This window comes from Colias croceus, chromosome 17, assembly GCF_905220415.1.
Source record: "Colias croceus chromosome 17, ilColCroc2.1".
Classification (NCBI taxonomy): Eukaryota; Metazoa; Arthropoda; class Insecta; order Lepidoptera; family Pieridae; genus Colias; species Colias croceus.
The window spans coordinates 1,682,513-1,706,169 of NC_059553.1; the positions used below are offsets into that span (position 1 = coordinate 1,682,513).

The 23,657-nt window shown below is 35.1% G+C and overlaps 1 protein-coding gene across 4 annotated transcripts in view; it reads right to left on the bottom strand.

Moving 5' to 3' along the window:
• Positions 1–105: 105 nt before the first annotated feature.
• Positions 106–23,657, bottom strand: part of LOC123698939 (oxysterol-binding protein-related protein 9) — a 74,831-nt gene continuing 51,279 nt past the window's right edge. For 3 of the 4 annotated variants that reach the window (XM_045645771.1, XM_045645770.1, XM_045645767.1), the window contains 8 exons: positions 12,784–12,878; positions 10,790–10,896; positions 8,143–8,228; positions 7,476–7,656; positions 6,570–6,829; positions 5,603–5,822; positions 1,769–2,236; positions 106–1,261 (listed from right to left, as the gene is read on the bottom strand). In XM_045645771.1, coding sequence (XP_045501727.1) covers positions 1,148–1,261; positions 1,769–2,236; positions 5,603–5,822; positions 6,570–6,829; positions 7,476–7,656; positions 8,143–8,228; positions 10,790–10,896; positions 12,784–12,878 — 1,531 coding nt within the window. In that variant the 3' untranslated portion in view covers positions 106–1,147. Of the gene's footprint in view, positions 1,262–1,768; positions 2,237–5,602; positions 5,823–6,181; positions 6,304–6,569; positions 6,830–7,475; positions 7,657–8,142; positions 8,229–10,789; positions 10,897–12,783; positions 12,879–23,657 lie in introns of all 4 variants that reach the window. The other variant, XM_045645768.1, reaches the window with a different exon arrangement.

Here is a 23,657-nt window from a genome sequence, read left to right on the forward strand (position 1 = left end):
TGACCTATTGGTTCCCTTATATTTATTAATTTCCATCTATTCTATCTTATAGAAGCGAAGTTTTTAATTTTCGATTATTTATAGAACTATTTCAATTTAATGTACACGTTGTTATATTGGTATGAATAGAGACAAAGTCGCGGGCGACAACTAGTATTGAGTGTTAGAAAACATCGCAATTTGTGCAATCATTCCCATGGTCCAGTACACATCATATTTAATAAGTTTATTCACAATTGACTCCTTAGCGACTTAATAGAGAAAACCGTAAATCTATTGATTTTTTAAATGTGAAAATTTATGTTTCACAAACATATTGTGCGTGCGTTTTCACGGCCATATTGTTTTTTTATAATGAGTTAAATTAAAGAAAATTAAACTCTATTTTGTTGGTACTAAAGTTCAAAATCACAAATCTAATTCATTTATTTATTTAAGAAAAAAAATTATAAACAAATATAATATAAAACAAGATGCCATTGAAAACGCACACACATCAATCAACAACAGACCGTATTCCATACACGCAAGTCTCAAAATCGTCTAAGCGACTAAATCGTAGTGCGTCAAAATTATCTAGATATACCTAAATTCGACAGTAGATAACGTCTACCTAACGTGTTGGTTCGCAATGACAATACATTCAAGTTTTTTTTAGAAATTTTAAGCAAAATAATATTATAAAGTATAAGTTTAAATAATTTTATATGTATAAAACAATTATTATTATTATATAAATATGGATTCTGGTATCTGAAATAAAGATCTATTTATTTATTATTTATTATTATTATTTTCGTGGTTCGAAAGTTCCCTCGGGTTACGTTACGCGTTACGATAACTTAAAAAATTAAAGACTGATTTTTTCTTACATACCAACTGTATTATTTTTGAAACATTTAACAATAGGACGCCGAATTTCTAAAGATTCCTTCTTCATTCTATATCAAATCGTATGTTACGCCTGTATTAACGACCTCTACGTCATTTTAAATCCCTCTCACTTAATCCAAACATTGCTTATCAAATTTTTCACTATTCACTACTACCCTCAAAAAAAAAAACACCTAAAATAATTACATTTTCTTAACTGAATGTAATTGATTGCGAACCTGTTTTAAATCAATATTAATTATATTTTTACGCATTATCTTGTTTCTGCGTTTTCGGGTTGCCGCTCCGGGGACGGCTTGTTGGCTTCGATCCGCTTCTTGAGTGGTGTGTTGTACTCCCAGCCCTCTTCCGTTTTTGGACTGAATAGCTGGAACAGGAGGATTTTGGTTTTAGAAACGAAAAAAGAGTGTTCGTGCTGAGCACACATGTCAGAAGTGAAATTTCTTTTGCAAAATTCAAAGATACCTGAATCGCCTTAGTCCCTGATGTGATGGTATAGCCACGATGAGACCTTGAAATTTTCCTCTCAAGGCGCCAAAAGAAGTTAGAATAAAAAAAAAAAAAAACATACCGGCCGAATTGATAACCTCCTCCTTTTTTTTGAAGTCGGTTAAAAACGACGTGTGGCACTCGGGGACTGCCGTGGCCGCGGTAAAGCTATTGCATGCTATACCTTCAAGCCACACCTCCGCCCGTCGGAGTGGGGAGCGTGAGGTTTTTTTCGTTACGGAATTTCTCGATTCGGCCCCGCGCTCAAGGCCCGCGATAGAAGCTATGCAATAGCTTAAAAAAAAAATTATACCGGCCGAATTGATAACCTCCTCGTTTTTTTGAAGTCGGTTAAATAGAAGAGCGCGGCGCCACGTGCACCCACCTGTGTGAGCCACTGCTGCTCGCCGTCCGCGCGGCGCTTGGCGGCGTCCCGCTGCGCCTGCTCGAGCCGGCGCTTGGCGGCGGTGGCCCCGTCCGTGTCGGCGGCGCCACGTGCACCCACCTGTGTGAGCCACTGCTGCTCGCCGTCCGCGCGGCGCTTGGCGGCGTCCCGCTGCGCCTGCTCGAGCCGGCGCTTGGCGGCGGTGGCCCCGTCCGTGTCGGCGGCGCCACGTGCACCCACCTGTGTGAGCCACTGCTGCTCGCCGTCCGCGCGGCGCTTGGCGGCGTCCCGCTGCGCCTGCTCGAGCCGGCGCTTGGCGGCGGTGGCCCCGTCCGTGTCGGCGGCCCGCAGCGCGGCGGTCACGTGGCGCCACACGCGCCGCGACTCGTGCGCCGCCTGCCGGCTCACCGGCGCCACGCGCTTGCGCCGCGGCTTCATTGTCGACACGTCGAACACCACCTCCGTGCGCTACGGACGCGGACATACAATATGTGAACCGATGATACAAGTAAAACTATACAGGGTGTCCCACTATTGGTATACGAGTATGGCCGCCAAATATTGTACAATAACAGTCGTGAAGTCGTAACACACCGTAACATACGTGACTGATAGTAACATACGTGATTTTGTTAAGCCTAGTGTACATTACAACTAATAATGCAGGAGATTTTTTTTACATTTCTGTTTTATATTGTTAATTAAATTATTTGATTAAATTACTTTAAAACTCAATAAAACAAATTTAAATATTAAAGAAAAAGTTTTATTTCTCAAATTTTGTATTTCTATAATACTTACAAATGCAAGAATCATTCACAACTTATGATATTAATTACGAATACGAATTATTATAGTAAAAAAGTTACTAACTTCCGAAACATGATAGTTTTTGAAGTGGGTTCTCTTTATGTAAAAAAGTAAATTTTTAAGTTTAGATTCTCTAGTGAGTACTACCCCTAAGAGCCGCTCACGGATGTTACGTAACACAATAGTAACACATGGTATCATTCGTGAATAAAAATATGGTTGGACATAACCTAAAAAGCCTTTATTCGCCAAAGTATTGTAGTAATAAGACGCCGCATAGTTTGATTTGTTACTAGGTCACTAAAGCTACACACATAATTTAAATAATATAGTAAATTTGTATTCTTACCTTGCATAATTCTCACTCAAAATTATTAAAATGTTGCGAAGCAAAAATGCCGACTACCTTTCGATTAACTTTGACAGTAACAAAATGGCGATTTTTCTTCTAAAGGTTGGCCAACATGTAAATCGGTGTTGCCACTACTTAAAAATATTTTTGTGGCTTGGATATCTAGTTATTTAGGGTGTTATTTCATGGTAACCGTGCGTGAAGTATCATTCGTGAAAAAAAGTGGGACATAGTTTTAAGTGAGTTTTATATTAATTTCTTTTATGTTATTTTTATTAGAACTTGTTAAAACTATCCACAAGTTTACAGAATAATTTAGAAATACCAAAATTTTACAGGTATCAATAGATTTTTGCATAATTTTGTGACTTCAAAGTGTGAGATGACTAAGTGGGACACATGATTTTAGTATGGAAAGGAAAATAAGCATTTCAAAAAAAAAATATTGAGCTTGTTAAAGGCACTCAAAATTAATTTAAATTATTAATATAATGATAAATATAACATAGTGAAGCTGAAACTATATAAAAACTACCATAATTACTATATAAAAAAATCTGGTGCTATATAAAATGACAAGGACATTTTTTTTTTCTTGAATGTACAATTTTTGGCGGCCATACTCATACTAAGCTCGAAGGGGCTTGTAGTTTTGCATACACTGATCACGTAAAAAAAACTTAAACAACAAAATTGAGTCAAAAAAATTTTCCTATTTTTTTTACTCCAAATCCATGTTTTCTTCTCTAGTTTCCCGCAGCCGGCATAATTAAGATTAGCTTTTCATAGACAAAATGCTCACATTAGCGAAGCCGGTTCGCTAATGTGAGCATTTTGTCTATGAAAACCTAATCTTAAACGACAACTCACGTGCGGGTTGCTTGTTACAGGTGTACACATAGAGTTTTAAGAATTCATCAATTTGAAAAAAAAATGCGTCTGGAATTTTATAAGTATTTTTTACGTACTCAGCACATGCAAAACTATATACTCCTTTGAGCTTAATATACCGATGGTGGGACACCCTGTATAGATAGGTTACCAAAACAACATTCGATTTTCAAAAACGACACATTAACGCACATGCCATTAGACGACAAAGTGATATACACAGAACAGTAAGAACATAATAGAAGTGCGATGTGGGCGTGGCCCACGTGTCACTAGTAAGGTAAGATCACCTAACTCGCTCTCAGTTGTGCGCAGAAAAATATTCGAGTCGGTTGTCAGCTGTCAAACCTTATTTCCATATTTATTCATTATTTAGAGCGTGTTGTTCGGTATTAGAGTGGAAAAATAATAGCAGACGAAATAATATCAGCAATCGAGGCATTTCATACCATCGGTAAGTATTATTTTAATTTATTTTAAATATATTTTACGTTACAACTTCGCTCGTCATAATTTGTCAAAAATTTATAAAAATATTAAGTCAAAATGAACCTTAATCCATAAGAAATAAGTACTAATATAGATTGAACAGCAAACAAGACTTTCTGGAATATTATTGCAATAAACAAACGAATGTTGGATTAGTGATGCATGTGGCGCATATCGACAGTATCGATACTTTAGAAAAGACAAACATTATAAATATTAAATTTTATTCTATTTTTCCTTAGCTTTCATTTGTCCTATTTATTTATAGATTTTCGAAAGAGCCTAATTTAAAAGAGAAATGGATAATAAATGCAACGTGACGAGTTAACTGGATGCCGAACAGCAATAAGCAGTCTAACAAAGGCCACCGATACATCAAACCTACGGCAGTTCCAAGATTTAAAATAATGCATATTTTCTGTTTGTTTTGTAAATATAGATTTATACTATTCTATTCCGTTTTTTATTTAAATATAATAATATGAAAAGACGTACTTAGTAGTAATAAACATACTCCAAAATGTGACACATTATCCTATACTCATAATTATAATAGAAAGAAAAAAAAAATGCACAAAAATCTATTTATTTGTGAATTATCGATAACAAGGCTGACATCCCTTAGAGCATAGCATCAGGTTAATGTCAAGTTAATGTCATTAATTTAGAGTGACACAAATTTCAACCTTATTTCTATGTGTTGAGGTTCAAAGTTATATCTATCGAAAATTAACGCCCTCTGTTGTGGAGTAGCTGAATGTTTTCGAATTTGGAATTTCTGAGCAAAGAGAAACAAAACAGCTAATATACCTAGGGATGTTATACTAAAATAAACCGTAACATAGTGATTTAGGGTACATATTGAAATGCTGAATTTATAACCTTAGTCGGTTTTTACTCAAATTAAGCTGTCCAATCAAAGGCATAGTTTACTTGTAGTGTACTGTATAACTATCGGTTTAAATGTGTGGATTTGGCGACACTGGTTTTCATACTAATTATGACATTATAGCACTTCTATTATGTTCTTACTGTTCTGTGGTGATATAGCATGATTCAATAATAATTATAAACGAAAATAAACACGTAGACGTGCCAATCCCGACGTATGAATTTTTAAGCGTTCACGCTTCACATACCATTTCCATCATGAATAATCACGTCAAATATATTCCACATCATCCTCCGTCTCCATCCTATCATACACACACACACACACACACACAACCCACACGAATGCACTCACAACATAATATCCCATTAATTATTAAATTAGGAACACAAATCCTCACCCCCGACTCCGTCCACCGTCCGTCCATGCGCGTATTCCACTCCCCTTGGGCAGTATAATACGGTTTCTTATCTCCCGCAAACACTTCACACGTGACTCGATGTTTCTTCCCGCCGTAGAAGGGCTTAGTGAGGAATTCCACGTTCGCTTTGTGGCCGGTCTGCACGCACTCTATCACTACGGAACCGCCGAGCTCTATCCACGGCACTGTTAAAATTGATCTGAAAGAAAAAATTGTAAGATATCATGACTAATTAGAGCTGGGTAAAATGATTTAGGAATAGAAAAATTTGAATTTTAAACAAAATTTAAATAAGATTGGATTAAGTTTAAATATAAAAAAAAATGTTTCGAAATTTTTACAACAGATGGCGCCAAGCTGAAAATGAAAAGCCAATATAAAATGAAAAAGCTAGCAGTATGAAAATGATACGCATTTTAGTTCACAATAGTGATAAATAACCACTATTTTGGTCAATGGAGTAAAAAAGAATCAAAATAGGCACTGTAGGTATATACTATAAGTATATGCAATACTAACTACTATCTTTAACATATTACTACTGTACCACAAACTAACCTGCCGTATCCATTGGGAAAAGTGTGCGTATACTCCTCCCCCAAGTCCAAAAGGGTCACAGTGCCCTTGCCAATATTAAGTACCCCTATAGACAGGCCCAGGAACTTGCTCTTGGTCCACACCCACGCTTCGAACAGTATACTCCATACTAGCTGATCATATTACTATGATATACCACAAAGAAGAAATCTTACCTGTCGTATCCATTAGGAAAAGTGAGCGTATACTCCTCCCCCAAGTCCAAAAGGGTCACAGTGCCCTTGCCAATATTATGAACCCCTATAGACAGGCCCAGGAACTTGCTCTTGATCCACACCCACGCTTCGAACAGTATACTCCATACTAGCTGATCGTATTACTATGATATACCACAAAGAAGAAATCTTACCTGCCGTATCCATTGGGAAAAGTGAGCGTATACTCCTCCCCCAAGTCCAAAAGGGTCACAGTGCCCTTGCCAATGTTATGTACCCCTATAGACAGGCCCAGGAACTTGCTCTTGGTCCACACCCACGCTTCGAACTGTATGCGCTTGTTCACGTGTTCCGCGTAGAAGGCTGATATAGGCGGGTGGTGGGATACTTGTTCCGCGACGAAGGAAAGTTGGTCTGGTGAGCACCAGGGTACAGGGCCGTCGCCTACTTCTTGCTGAAATAATCCATACTAATATTATAAATGCGAAAGTAACTCTGTCTGTCTGTCTGTTACTCAATCACGCCTAAACTACTGAACCAATTTGCATGAAATTTGGTATGGAGATATTTTGATACCCGAGAAAGGACATAGGCTACTTTTTATTGCCAAATATGTACCATGGGCGAAACCGGGTCGGACCGCTAGTTTACAATATAGTTTATGTAAGGCACAGATAAGTATGGAAAAGAGAAGACAAGAGAAATAAACTTTTAATTTTTTTTTTTAAATTTACCTTGTTGAACAGGAGGCATCATCGCTAACAAGCAATTTCTATTAGGCAACCTTTTAATAAGATTGTTTCATGAATCAACGCAGAATATTGGATTGTTTTAGGAATCAACACAACATAACAATGCGAACAGATCGTCTGGTCGGATTGAAAAGTGCGCCACTTGGGTATATTTATCAAAATTTAAAAATTTATTGACCTAATCCATGCGGAGGCAAATACAACGAACGAAAAATCAATTAGATCAGCTCATGTGACATTTTAATACGACTTTTTAATACATTTTTCCAGCAATTTACTCACTTTATCCCTATTGCTGCTCAACCCGACTTTTCCTTTAAAAAACCCATTTTTCCTATTCATACTCACTTTATCCCCATTACTGGGTGGTTCTACGCCGTCTAAATCCCAGTGGCACCTAAAAACCTCCCCCAGTATGGGGTTGTACGGTTTCTTGGCGACTTGCGACTTGCGGCCCGCGTGGTACGAGCTCAGGTACCAGCGGACAACTTGCACCATGCGTTCACGGGGCGTTGGCTGGTCTACTATCCTGCAAATTAATAATTAACCTTTTTTAAGGGCCGATTTTTCAATCCTTGGATAAAACTTACCCGTCCAATAAAGTATTACACGATAATATTAAAATGTCACCTGTAAACTGTCAAATATTAGAATACATTTCATAAATGGTAGTTTAATAAGTTATTCTACGAATAAGTTTTAACCAAGGATTGAAAAATCAGCCCTTAGTATAATAATTAATTATACTTAAAAAAGAGCGTGCGTGCCGAGCACATGTCAGAAGTGAAACTTCTTTGGCAAGATTCAAAGGTACCAAAATCGTCGCCGTACTCCATGACGTGACGGTATTGCCATGACGCGACCTGGAAATTTTACTCTTAACGCGCCTGAAGAAGTTTCACTTCAAAAACCTATTTTAAAACATGTCGCTTTGCTTGCTCTGACATAAAGAAAAAAAAAACATAAATACAACTTGCAATGGATACAGTTATTTATTAATACACAATATACTCACTTGACGAACTGGTCGGGGTGTGCGAAAGAGTCAGCGTACATTTCGAGTAGTGATCGCCGCTCCAAAATAAATGTGGGTAAGACGACCTGGAAAAAATAATAATTTCATTCTAAATAATTGATGTGAAAATTGAAGACATATTAATAATTCATAGCTTTACTTATTATAATACTTTTTACGGCTATTATTTTTCCAAAATGTGTTATCGAATGAATATTATTAAGATTTTTAACGATCGATTTTTTTTTTCTCAAATTCAACTTAGGGCAAAAGTTTTGGATAATATGATAAAATTTCCAGGTGGAGTATATTTAATAATCAATTGAACGATTAGTATAGATTTTATAAACAAAACTAGCTTTCCGCCCGCGGCTTCGCCCGCTTTATCTAAAAACTAATAAATTAAATATTATTAAAAAAGCCTTCCTCTTGAATCACTCTATCTATTAAAAAAAAACATCAAAATCCGTTGCGTAGTTTTAAAGATTTAAGCATACAAAGGGACATAGGGACAGACAAAGCGACTTTGTTTTATACTATGTAGTGATGCCAGAAATAGTTCTTGTTTCTACAAACCTAGTTATCTCACATAGTGATACGTGCATTTCGTTAAGTACATAATTACAGTTTCTAATGACACAGAGCCATAATATTTACGTTTGTAACTTAGATATTTTATCTTATCTGACATAATTAATAAATATTATTTTATTAATTATCACTCTGCAATATTGGCTGATCGTAAATTCAATTTGAAAATCAAATAAATTTACCAACATAATGAATCTGTGAAAATTTACCAAACATCTGAATCACTTCCATTGGAGTGAGGTTTGATGTTGAGGTTTAATGAGGAATCAATTTAGCGGTTTTTGCTTTAATTCATACTAGCGGTCCGCCCCGTTTTCACCCGTGGTACATATTTCGCAATAAAAGGTAGCCCATGTTCTTTCTCAGGGTCTAAAGATTGTCTGTGCCAAATTTCATCAAAATCGGTCCAGTAGTTTATGCGTGAAAACCATACACACATTCATAATTACAAACCTTTCCTCTTTATAATATAAGTATAGAAGTGGGTCGCTTTTGCTCCGTTTGGACTCAATAAAAAAAGAACTTAGTTTTAAGATTAAATCCAAAATATATGAAATTGATACGTTATATAAAATGATTCCAAATGTAGTCTACTCTGTTAGTATATGCTTTAAAGTTTATACAACACAAACACAAACAAGCTTTCATATCTTCCCTATTATGTTTATGTATAAACCTTACTGGCCACATATTTGTATTTCAAACTTTACTCTCAAACGTCTTAAATGAAGATTAGATATTCTATCTAATATATATTATAAAGGCGAAAGTTTGTATGGATGTATGGATGTATGGATGTTTATTTATTTATTTATTACTCTTTAACAAAACTATACATGGGAAACTTATTGCTAACTTATACAAAACAAAACAAGAAAAGTATAGTTTATTAGGCGGCCTTATCACTTAGAAGTGATCTCTTCCAGGCAACCTGGGCAAAAGGTAACAAGCTTACTGAAATTACGATGGTAGGTAGAAAAAAAGGCAAGTAACAAAAAACAAAACAAGATAAATAAATAAATAATAATAATTAAAATAGATATACATATAGATAGATATATAATAAAAATACCTACATAATATAGATAATGATAATGATGTTTGTTACTCTTTCACGTAAAAACTACTGAACCGATTACAATGAAATTTAGCACACATATAGAGGGTAACTTGGATTAACACATAGGATAGTTTTTATCCCGGAAATCCCACGGGAACGGGAACTATGCGAGTTTTCCTTTGCAAACGCGGGCGAAGTCGCGGGCGGAAATCTAGTATTCTATACAGCATATAAATTTTCCAAAACTTTATCTACTTGTAATAGATAACTTTATTTGTTAGTACACATACCTAAGATATGACGATTGACTGACCGGTTGGCTTGTAGTGGCCCTGCCTTCTTAGCCAGAGGTCGTGGGTTCGATTCCCACTCAGGGATATATATGTATGTTTGGGATCAGATCGTGCCGTGTATGATAATAATTGTCAAAAAAAAAGATGACTGAACTGTTTGTAAGATTGGTAAATAGGTAGTAGTAACTTTTTTTTAATCTTATTTTTGTAACCTTTATGTATATTTTGTTTCTTGCACAATAAAGTGTTAAATAAATAAATAAATAAATAGTTTTTCCTAACTAACTCGAAAACTAAACTAAATTCACGAGGAGAGCAGCTAGTTTATACAGCTATACTAATTTCAAAGATGAAAGATTACTGAAACTACTAGACCATCTTTGAAAATTACTTCACCACTTGAAAGCTACTATATTCCTGAGTGATTAAGGCTAAAACATCACTCATGTCCATTCGAAACCGTCTCCTATGCCAAAACATGACGAATTAATAAATTGCCTTCAATGAGCAAACATTTTGTTTTAAATTTTTTCCTTTTTTTTGTAATTTAGACGAATTAATAAATTGCCAATTATTTTTTTTTTAATTTTTCCCTTTTTTTGTAAAAAGTGTACGTTACATTAAATATTGTACCTTACCTAGTCCTTAAATACTTATTTTTTTTGATTTTTCTAAATGTTTACCCTTAAATTAAGTATTGTACCTTAGTAAGGTCCATGCCGATCTTGACTTGCGACAGCAGGTGCGTGACCACGGACCCGTGGTTCTCCATAGAGCCGAGGTCGCTGTCCGAATCGTCCTCGTAGAGGGCTGGAATTTGTTTGTTTTTTGGGGATTATTTATTTGTTTTTGATGTGTTTTAAAGGGGACACATGTGGGGATGACTCTGGATTACGTAAACTTATGGGGAGTTACAAAAAATATGTAATTTCAACATTGAGGTATTATTACGTAGTACATAGTCTCATTCGTTTTCTTTTAGTAAATTTGACTGTGGCTTTATGAAATACTAGCTGCTCCGCGCGGTTTCACCCCCGTGGCTCCACTCCTGTTGCCCGTAGCGTGATGAAATATAGCCTATAACCTTCATCAATAAATGGGCTATCTAACACCGATAGAATTTTTCAAATCGGACCAACAGTTCCCGAGATTAGTGCGTTCAAACAAACAAACAAACAAACAAACTCTTCAGCTTTATAATATTAGTATAGATTAATTTAATAACTAAATGGTACAAAGTACCTAACTCTTAAATAAAAAATTGAAGATCTTTTGATAAACGATAAAACATGTACTAATCAATAGAATTCACGTATTATAATTATTAAATTTAACAATAAACCAGCCACGAGTATATATGTTACAGTCAAAACCCTGAACCAGTCAATATCCTTATTGACGGTTATTAAGGTTATTGACTGATTTAAAGAGCAGACATTCAATCAATATAGGTTTTAACCAACGTACTGAATAGATTTTAACAAGTAAAACAATAGCGAGTCGGTTCTAGCACTCGCCGGCCGCTGCTTAGTCAATAACCTTAATAACCGTCAATAAGGATATTGACTGGTTCAGGGTTTTTACTGTAGCATATACATTGAACTCAAACAATAGTCAATACCCGCTGACAAAGCAAGCACATTCGTCCATTCAGATCACGTTCCATGTGACTCAAGGATTTCGATGAAATTTGTGTTTCTTTTTCGAGAGTTTCATCGTATATCTTTTACAAACATATAAACAAAACTGTATATAAAAAGATTTAATCTTAGCTATAACATGCAGTGCAATGTATGATTTATACGCACGATAAATATTAACACTATGAAATTACTGCACAGAGCCAGAGTTATTTATATCCAAATTTTAAAGAAGTAACTAAACTTGAGCTAGAAAACGGAAAATTGTAACGATAAGAAGCAGTAGACAGAGAATGCAAAGCAGATGACCAATAAAGGATGTATAAAGGTAATCAGAAACGAGGGTGCAATAATACAAAATTATTAGAAGGTAAACAGCATCAATAGAAACGCAAGAAGGCACAGAATATAGCATATGATGATACAGAAAAGCAAAACACCCAAAGCATAGCAGATGACAACAATGACACACTAAAACGACAACGAGCTAATAATATTAAAACCAAGGTAAGGGGAAACAGGAACACTAGCAATTCTACTAAGAAAATGATTAGAAAGAAAGCAGCATTGGCAGCATAAATACAATACTAATGTAAGAAAGCACAGAAGATGACAAATTATAATACAGAAGATGGTAATAATAATCCACAACAGCCCCAAAGCATAGCAGATGACAATAACGCAAACGACAGTGTCACATTAACACGACCACGACCTAATAATATTAAAACCAAGGTAAGGGGAAACAGGAATAATATCAATTCTACATAGAAAATGATTAGAAGGAAAGCAGCATTGGCAGCATAAATGCAATAGTATCGCAAGAAAGCACAGAAGATGGCAAATAATAATACAGAAGATGGTTATTAAATGATAATCAACAACAGCCCCAAAGAATAGCAGATGACAGTACAGCAAACTAAAAGAAAACAGCATCAATAGTAAGAGACTCAACAGCATTTTATGATACAGAAAGCTCCACCCAAAGCGTAGCAGATGACAATAACGCAAACGACAGTGTCACACTAACACGACAACGAGCTGACAATGGTATTACCATCGTAGTCGATCTCGCCATCTCGCGTGCGCGGCAGGTCCACCGGCGACGCGTCCTGCTCGGCCGCACCCTCCGCGCCGCATGTACGGCTGGCGCTGCAACAAACAATCACATTTGAAAAACCTATATAATTGTAAATAAAATAGAAATCATTGAAAATAATAATAATATTCATCAAATGGTACATTTGAAATCGCTGTAGTATTTCATATTGGCGAAGAATGGAGATAGTTGTTAATTCCGTTCTTACTCTTTTGGCAATAGATCGTGTGGGGTGCCCCTCAAATACAGATTTTTTTAAACATAGAAAGCCCTAAAAGTGGATTTTCCATCGTGAAATACTAGTACATGCAGCTAGAATAGTTTTTAGTTAGTACTTAGTAAAACTGCATTTCCTAATCACCCTATAAAATATACAGTTTCACGAAACCATAAATGTACGTTATATGAAACTAGTATACTACTTAAATATTAAGGGTGGACTTGCTAATGATACATTATTAACCGACGTTCTTTTAATTATACCCAGAGGCATTAAAATATTCTTAATTAATTCATAAAGAGGATTAAAAAGCTATATAAATGGATCGGAATGGATATAAATGGATTTGGGTTTTGAATATATTAATGAATGTTTGTTCATCTATATTAGATTTCAAGGTTTTTGTACCTTTATATTTTTAATGCAATTAGGAGGGATTGTTACACTAAACATGAGGGTTCGATTATAGACATTTCCATTGAAATTTTTGATCAGATCAAAATGACCTACACTTAAAGAGCGAACTCAAAGAACGAAGATTTGTAGTAGCTCAACATTATGAGCCAGCGCGCACGAACAACTTAGTCTCCGCAACTATTTTGTCTCTCCCACCCATGGGCTAGTATGAAAGTGCGCGCACTTAGCGACGCAACTCCCCATACAAATTGATGGGAGAGACAAAATAGTTCGCCCGTCCGATTAGGGCCCTTCTGGCCTCCTCCACTCAAGCGACAGCTCAAGCCGAGGTTCGTGGTCCCCGTCAAGGGGGGACGCCCTTGTGCATGTCGCTACCAGGGTGAACCTTCAGTTCACCCCCGCGTCCGCGTTAAAATGTAGAAGCCCTTCTGGCTAACATTGAGAAACACCATACAAAAAAAAAAAAAAAAAGACAAAATAGTTGCGGAGACAAAGTTGCTCGTGCGCGCTGGCTCAAACAAAGTTTTTAATCCTGAATTAATAAAAAACGCAATCTATCAATAATTAATAAAAAAGGATTTGTTCAAAAGCAGCAGAATAATACAACGATTGCAATTTAAATCTATTATCTCTACTAATAGAGTAATATTTGAAAAATACACACAAAGCGCATATAATTCCAACAATAACTTTAAAAATAAAATCACTCAACGTTCAATCGGCTGCTCGATGGTTCGATGAAATCTATACAATTCTTTGAAAATCAGACGTAAAAACGATTGCTTATTCCATTTCAGTACTTTCAGTTAATTACTGTTAAGTGGAGCGCGAACACTGGAACGGTAATAAAATAAAAATGCTTAGTCAAGGTCAAAAACTCAATCAGGAAAATCCCTGGATACTTATCAACGCTCTGAATTTTTCCTTATTACAGTTATAATTTGGAAGGACGCGAATAATTTCAGTTTTTTCAAGGACAAGGTTTGTTATATTAATTATGTCAATGAAGGTTTTTCTTTGTGAATTGATAAAATAATAAACGAAAATTGAAACAAAAGGAATAATTATTTGTTGTTTTAACAATGACTCTACACTCTGGATATCTTAATTGAATCTTGCTTGTTTCATTACTTAATTAAAACTTACTCTATTCCTAATAATTAATTTACGCATTCAAACACATCTATACTAATATTATATAGCGGAAGAGTTTGTTTGTTTGTTTGAATGCGCTAATCTCAAGAACGGTCCGTTTTGAAAAAGTCTTTCGGTGTCGGATAGCCCATTTATTGAGGAAGGTTATAGGGTATATTAATTTATCACCCTAAGACCAACAGGAGCGGAGCAATGCGGGTGAAACTGCAGGGCACAGCTAGTAATAAGATAAAAATTAACAACTTTGTGTTATTTATTACACAATAACATTAATGATTAAAAACAAAGTGTTATAAAATCAAAATTTACGTCACATAAAACAGACATACCATACTAAGTATACTGAAACTAAAATCATATTACGAATTTATACTCAGATCCTACGTTAACTTTCAGTAGACAGAACCACGAATCCAAAACATCAATAGACTTAAAACCACACCAACCTCTATACTTTATTCATGTAAAATAAAAAGCAACCTTTCAATAGCGTCAAAGCTTTAGGGCCGATTTTTCAATCCTTGGTTAAAATTTATCCGTCCAATAAAGTATTACACGAACATTTTAAAATGTCACCTGTAAACTGTCATATACGGACAATTAGAATACATTTTTGAAATAATAGTTTTATACGTTATTCGATGAATAAGTTTTAACCAAAGATTGAAAAATCAGCCCTTAATAAAATAGCCCTGAAAAATCGAACGCCCCTCTTTCACACAAAGAGCGGACAATGTCAAGGTCAACTTTGATTGCAATCGTGTGAAGTCACAGGTATTCTGATAGGTGTGACTATAGCCTAATCTAGATGTGTATTATGGTGTAGCGCTAGGTGTGACTACGGCCTTACCTAGATAAATGCGTTATGGTGTAGCGCTTGGTGTGACTATTACTTTATGTACATTAATCCTACTAATATTATAAATGTGAAAGTTTGTGAGTATAGTTGGATGTTGGTTACTCTTTCACGCGAAAACCACTGAACGGATTCTGATAATACTTGGCAGAGCTGTAGCTTATAGTTAAGTTACAGAGAGCTTAGTAGAGGCTTTTCTAGGAAAACTTACATTTATCTAAATTTAAATTTAGGTACTGTTATGAGATATTGTCGAGAGAATAATAAAAATGTATGCGAAAAAAACTATAGTATTTTAATAACGGGTAAGTTTTTAGGACGTTAATGATGATATTTGCGTACTCAAGGAAAAGTAATTCGCATGGAATATGCCCCTATACGACTAACAAAAACAATGCAAAACCGTTTTAACCGCAAAATAATCTTTTACATTCCCATATCAAGCTTTTCGCTAAAATGTGAATGCGCATACCTTATTTTTATTAGCAACATTCATTCATGCATAGATTAGAAGATATGAATACTTGATGACGTCACACATTATACGAATTCATCTGGGCCCATTTGGCACAATCAGTTGTTTACATGTCTAGCCGTGGACGGGAAATAACTACTTATATAGTATAGAATCTATATGAGTGATAGTGTGAGATTTCCAGTTCTATACTATAGATAAACGATATCCTACTAATATTATAAATGCGAAGGTTTAGGAGGACGGATATATGTGTATGTATGTATGTATGTTTGTTTCTCTTTCACGCAAAATGCAAATACTACAGAACCGAGTACAATGAAATTTACCACATATTATATAGAGGGTAACTTGGATTAACACGAAGGATAGGATTTATCCCGGAAATCGCACAGAAACGGGAACTATGCAGGTTTGTCTCAGTAAACGCGGGCGGAGCCGCGGGCGAAAAGCTATTACATATTACAATATAGCTTAATTTGAATAGCTTTTTACTACATAATGGCCTGTATTTATCAAGGTTTTAACGTATAGGTCTGTAGTTTGCTGTGATTTATTCAGTAGTATTGATTCATTTTTTAACCGACTTCAAAAAAAGGAGGAGGTTATCAATTCGGCCGGTATGTGTTTTTTTTTTATGTATGTACACCTATTACTCCGAGGTTTCTGAACCGATTTACGTGATTCTTTTTTGTTCGATGCGGGATGGTGTCGAATTGGTCCCATAAAAATTTTATTCGGATAGGCCCAGCAGTTTTTATTTTATGGGCATTTTTGCAAGTGCAAGTTTGAAGTCGGTTGTTTTTAACGCAAGTATCACTTGTAATGATTGAAAGAAAGCCTTGCAAGGGACATGTTTGTTTGATTAGCATTGATTGAATTGAATTCCTACGTTCGTTTATAAACACTTTTTTATGGCACAGTACCTAAGCAAAGGTGACTACCGCTCATAAACATTGGCAAGATGGGCTTTTCAGGTGCATTTTTTATGAACATACAAGTTTTTTTCTTGTAGGTAGTGACCTATGTTTTAGTCGTGTGCTGTGCTCCCCTATATTCCAGCAACTTTATCTTATTTGAACTATACATCTGAAAGTTCAGAGATTTTTATATAACGAAATCCATGGATATGGGAACCAACATCGTTACTTCGTAAAATATATAATAGGTACTAGAATTTATTTATTAACTGAATACAGTAAACCAGCTTAGAGTAATACGTGCACCTACCACAAAATTATATTTTCCTGTTTGCTAAATGGTGCAATACCTCTTCTTTTTCTTGAAATATTATTACGTACCTAGTACGTGACGCCCGCGACTTTATTCGCGTCAAATGGCTCCGTCATCTTTCCACATAAGAATGAATACTGCTTGGTAACACCCAGGTTGGCGTTTACGAGAATACTTTAAACCGAACTAAATTCAATTCATACGTACCTACTCTCGAAAACTTAATAATCTATAGGACAGCGGCGGAGTCTTGTATTCAAGAAATAAACGCTACATTTAAACCGCACTTCGTTTCCTACTATTAAAAACTGACGTCCAACATCTCTGAATTTGCATTTGTTTCAATCCGTCCTTTTCTATCGCATACAATGTTCTATTTGTATCTCAGTTACATAGCGATTGAATATTTTACAGAAGTGTGCACGCCTATTTCATATTATGCTAAATATTGCCATTCTGATCTGTCTTTTATTCTCAGTCTATACTTTTCTATCGCTTCCAAAACTACATGTTTCTCAGAAATTCCTTCCAGAAATCAAATTGTTTTTGTACTACCCATTTTCATAAAAAGGTAAGTAAAATATCCAGTAAGACGTTCTTCTGAAAATACCCTTTTCCGTTACAACGTTTTCCTATCTCAATAAAATAACATTACTTACTTGATGCAACACAGTTTCACTGATCGATTTTTCTTTAGAGGTAAGTAGGTCGTTAGCCTGTACTTCCGAACTAGACTAGAATTCAGTTCTGGTAACCCTATCTAGGTCATAAATACATTATCTATTGGATAGAGGGGACACATAATTTATTTTATTTTTTCTATGTACATAACTAAATGGAAATAAACAGTAAACACATCAATGTAAAATAATTACTCATGTATATGAACCATAATAAAGACTTGTCCTAAATGGTAGTCGTCTCAGCAAAAGCTGAGAAGGGTTGACAGCGCTGATTTTCAGCTTAGCCCAGCAACTTAGCTTTTTATATTTAATTAAATATACAAAACCATCAACTTTATTTAAATTTATTATTAGATACATGTGAAATTTTAATACAAAAAAAAGGTTATTATTCCATAAGCCAGCTATTTGCATCGCGTGCGAGCATGTCGACGCGTGGCCGCGATAAAGGATACACAATAAAGGTTAAAGCACTTAATAATATTCATGAAGCTAATTCAACAGGCACTAACCGAATATTCAGGTTTTAATACTGCGTATAATGCCTAGCCGGGAGGCGCGTTTTACTGACGAATAACTTTTGCTCATAAGTGAAGTTTGAATTGGGCAGGATGGTGGAGCAAAACAAGTGTAAATATAGATTCTTGTATTGCGAATAATGCTGATGATGATGATGAACTTTCAATGATAATATTCGTAAAGTTATACTTAATAGTAAACTCAAAATCAACGAAAAATTCTTGAAGACAAATAAAAACCATTTGTAAGATAAAGGTAATTAGATTTTTACCTGATTTGTAGAATATTCTAACCTAAAAGGCTTATATAGACTATATTCTACGAAATGTGGCCTTTCATCATTGTAACGTACGTTTTATAAGATCAATATGTCCAAGAAAGGTTCTTATAAAAATATTTGTAAACTACCCACGTTTTTGCGACTATCAACAACGTCTATAAACGACCCATAGTAAACAAGATCTTGGACCAATTTCGAGCGTCTAGAATTACAGAATCGAAAACACATATTATATCATAAGGATAAGGAAAAAACACTAGCTAGGTATGAATAATGTAAATTCACTAAAAGGTTTGTTATTAGTTTTGTTTCTAAAAACACCTGCAGAATAATTATTAAGACTATAGGAGCTTGTTTGGACTCGTTGGGTGTTCTATGGACTGGTTTTTATTTTAATAATTGCACTGTGCATAAACTCTGACAATTCTTTGTCCATTTAAATTTCTTTTAGAAAAGCTTTTGAATCGTCAAGACCAATTAGATACCATTTGCTACTCCATGGAGTTTCCTGCTTAGCTGTGCCTAGCATTACTGCGTTAGAGATAGATTTTTTTTACATAAAACAAAATTGTCATATGAAGTCTATTTTCTTTCTCATATTCATATGAACACGATTCTTGTGAAGGATTGGAAATAACAGTTAGTAGCCCAATAGACATTTATATTCGTTAATTATATGAACTGCAGATATTTAACAATCTTTCTTGATTTGGCAAAAGCATTCGACACGGTCTCTATCCCTCACCTATTAGATAAACTAGAAAGTATCGGTGTACGAGATATCCCATTAAAACTAATCAGTGACTATTTGACTGATAGAAGACAACGTGTCAGGCTAAATAGTGATGCAACTAGTGATGATTTATCAGTTAAATATGGAATTCCTCAAGGAAGTATACTCGGACCAACGCTCTTCTTGATTTATATCAATGGCTTGTGCAACCTCAATCTCCCACATGGTAAAGTCATCACTTTTGCCGATGACACTGCCCTTTTCTTTGTTGGATTTAATACTGTCTGTAACTGGCTCCAACGCAACATCCTAACGTTAAACGTAATGAAAACAAAATATATGGTTTTTGCACATAGAAATAAAATGCTTCCATCTTCATCTTTTGCTATTGCAGCTCACTCTTGTTCATCCATTCTTCCGAATTGCCAATGTCCAATACTCGAGAGGACTGAAACTATTAAATATCTGGGCATAACCATTGATCAGCTCCTATCTTTCAAACCACATATAAATGTACTTGTAACAAGACTGCGTAAATTAATTTACATATTTAAGGGCTTAAGACATATAGGTGATCACCAAGTCATTAAAATGGTTTACTTTGCCCTATGTAGCTCTTTGATAAATTATTGTATAACATCTTGGGGCGGTAGTGCAAAGAGTTACCTCATAGAAGTTGAGCGAGCCCAGCGCTCGATCCTCAAAGTTGGTGCTGGTCTCCCTTACCGTTTCCCTACCACCGAACTATACAAAAAGTGGGACTTGCTGCATCTTGGGGCGGTAGTGCAAAGAGTTACCTCATAGAAGTTGAGCGAGCCCAGCGCTCGATCCTCAAAGTTGGTGCTGGTCTCCCTTACCGTTTCCCTACCACCGAACTATACAAAAAGTGGGACTTGCTGACGGTTAGACAATCGTTTATACTACAAACAATCTTAAAACAGCATTCTCAACTAGTTTTTGACAAAAACCTACAATTTAGTCAACGTCGCAAAGATAAGATATGCCCGACCTTACAATTCAAAAGTTTTCATTCACACAATTTTTTCTGCTTCATGGGACCTTTTCTTTATAACCTAATAAATAAAACGTTAAACATATATCCTAAAAATAAATATAATTGTAAATCAGCCGTAACTAATTATTTGAAAACCCTAGACTACCAACAAACTGAAAATCTTTTAAACATAAAAACTTAATGTTTATTCCGCACTGTTTATACATCTTTCTTTTATATATGACACACACACGCACAAACGCAAAAACGCACGCATAGACACACTCACACATACACGCAGACGCACACACAAACTAACACATTCACACACCCACACATACAAACATACATATTACACGCGCACACATACACGCAGACAAACACTCACTACACATACACTGGTCACGTATTAATAGGTCTATATTATTTTAAGTAGAAGTAGATATTAAGTTCAGTCTATTGTTTAGTTTTTTCTCTTCTTGCCATTTGTTTATTATGTTAAGTTATAAATGTATTTAAGTAGTGTCATCCGCGAGGGGGGCTAGTGATCTGTACTACAGGTCTTTTACAGACCTATTTCAGACACTAGTCCTTCACAACGTAAATGCTACACGTTTACATATTTTGTTCTATTGTAATAGTATAAGTTGTGAAGGCAAATAAATAAAGTTTTTTTTTTTTATACTGATAAATTTATAACGAACTATTTCTATGGTTTCGATAATTATATCTAGAGGACGTAAGATAAGCATTTATATGGAATTAGTATAGAATTAACGTTTGTGAATGTAAACACTTTGTAAGCTAATTACATCAAAGAGAGGAAACGTGGCGCGATTAGCACATAATAACTATATTATAAAAATATCTGCGCCTTATGTTGCAATGGTCTTATATTGGTAATTAAGTATTTTTAAATAGCAGTCGTGAGTCAGTGGATTCAATGAAAAAGTCACATATTCGAGACCGGAAGACCGTGCTGAAATTAGATGGACTTTTTCATTTTATCTCAACATTAAGAGCTAGCGCGCACGAGCAACTTTGTCTCCGCAACTATTTTGTCTCTCCCATCAATTGTATGGGGAGTTGCGTCGATACGTGCGCGCACTTTCATACTAGCCCATGGGTGGAGAGACAGAATAGTTGCGGAGACAAAGTTGCTCGTGCGCGCTGGCTCTAATAATTAATATCATTCGATCAATTGACGAATGAAACATAGTGAAGGAACCAATGTTCAAGATTTGAAAGTTCGATGACATGTAATCTGCCAAAATAGGGGCTGATGATGACTGTAGAGACAAGTTTAATTCTGAGATAGTCGGAGATAATATAACTTGACCGTGGCAAGTCACCCGACATTTGCACCCGATATACAAAACTAATATAACAAATGAAAGTTTACGTGACTCTTGCAAGGCGAAACTGTGATATATCAAGGTCAACAGAATAAAAAATCTTGGTCTCGTGGAAGGAACAGTCTAATATTATGGTAATTCGTTCTATCGTATGGTTTCAAGGCTGTATGGCAATATGTATTTATGATTAGATTCGTATTTCGTATTTTCTCTGGATTGAGATTGCTAGATTTAGCATACTTGAATATTTCAGATAATGTTAAGTGTAGACACTACTTCATGAAGAATTTTATACAGATATAGTCTATAAGAATAAGACGTAATCTCCGAAATTTTCACTCAACGTACAAGCTGCTACAACTAATATAATTATGTACTAATAACCTCCTCGCTTCGCCAAAGTCAATTTGAGTCGAAACATTCTGTGCTCCTAATTGAAAGTAATAGCTAAAAACCGAACACTATAATCAATAAGACGTTCTCTCTGAACTTTTTCACTAAATATTTCAATATAATTTCAATAACAATAAAAGATACAGGCAAATGTGAGATAAAGCAATAACAAACGCAACTAAGCGTCTAAATTTGAAATTATCATTCAGAGAAGTCATTAAATTCCTATAATTGTTGGTTCCCTAATCCCATTAAAGAAAAACAGACCAGCCGAGCCTGGAGTCGATGAATTATTAACAAAATAATTACAGAACACTGTATACTGACTGTAGCCTGACAGGCGTATTTGGGTCGGATAATATTTAACATCAGCAAGAGATTTGCGAAATGAAAAATACGCTGAATCAAACCGTACTAATTGGCTTTTGAATAAAACTTGGTGTACAATGTCACTTCTACAACTCTATATTTAGTATAATAATTTAGATAAAAGTCAATTTTGTGATTATCATTTTATTTTTGGCGTACTGTATATGATTTATTTTGCTTTATTCGATAATCCTTGTTAATATGCCTGGAAAATGTTAATTTAATTTCGTACAACGTAAAGGCGTAATTTTTGATCAGCTTATAGAGTATGCGATAGTATTTATCAGTTTCAGTTGTGTTGATACGAGCATAATGAGAAGATACAATGTCGGTGTTACCTTGTTATGCAAAACTTGACATTTCATAATGCACGTGTGCGCATTCGTACTAAGAACTTCACACGTTTCTTAAATTTAATCTTAGGTTGCAATAAAAAAAATACTTTAAATTTAATTTTTTCTCACCTCGCGCTATCACGCCTCAACGACCAGCGCCTCGATGTCCAAGCGCGAATCATTATTCACCTTTTCACATAACTGTATCACACTTAATCACTGACACACACTCACTCGAGTTAGTATCACTTTATTTGTACATGTTTTGAGCTAATCCATTTTATGGTAAATGCGGGTAGTTTAAGTGTTCCTATTCAAATTCAAATTCAAATTCGTTTTATTCAATCAAACTTAACCTAACCTTAGAGCTAAATACATTAGGTGTTGTACATATTATGTTTAGTGATAGGTATGTATCAATCATCGGTTCGAGACTGGCATCTTTGCTAGGTTACCGAGAAGGTAACCTGTATTAAAGATGACAGTTCCTTCCCCATATAATGTATATGTTACCGGAAATGTATGAAATCAAGGAATTGTATACAATTCCTAGGAAATGTGTACAATTCCGATACCATTTAGGAAATGTATAAAATATTGTTTAAAAAACTATTTAATGCATGCATATCCTAGGAAATGTATACTCTTCCTAGGAATTGTATACAATTCCAATATCGTATTAGGAGATGTGTAAAGTAAATGCTTTCTGTAATAAAACACGTTGTTATTTTTTTTTTATTATAGCTCTTATTGATACAATCGGGTAACAGTCATATCGTAAAATTGTAATAATATTATGTTCATATTATTATCTT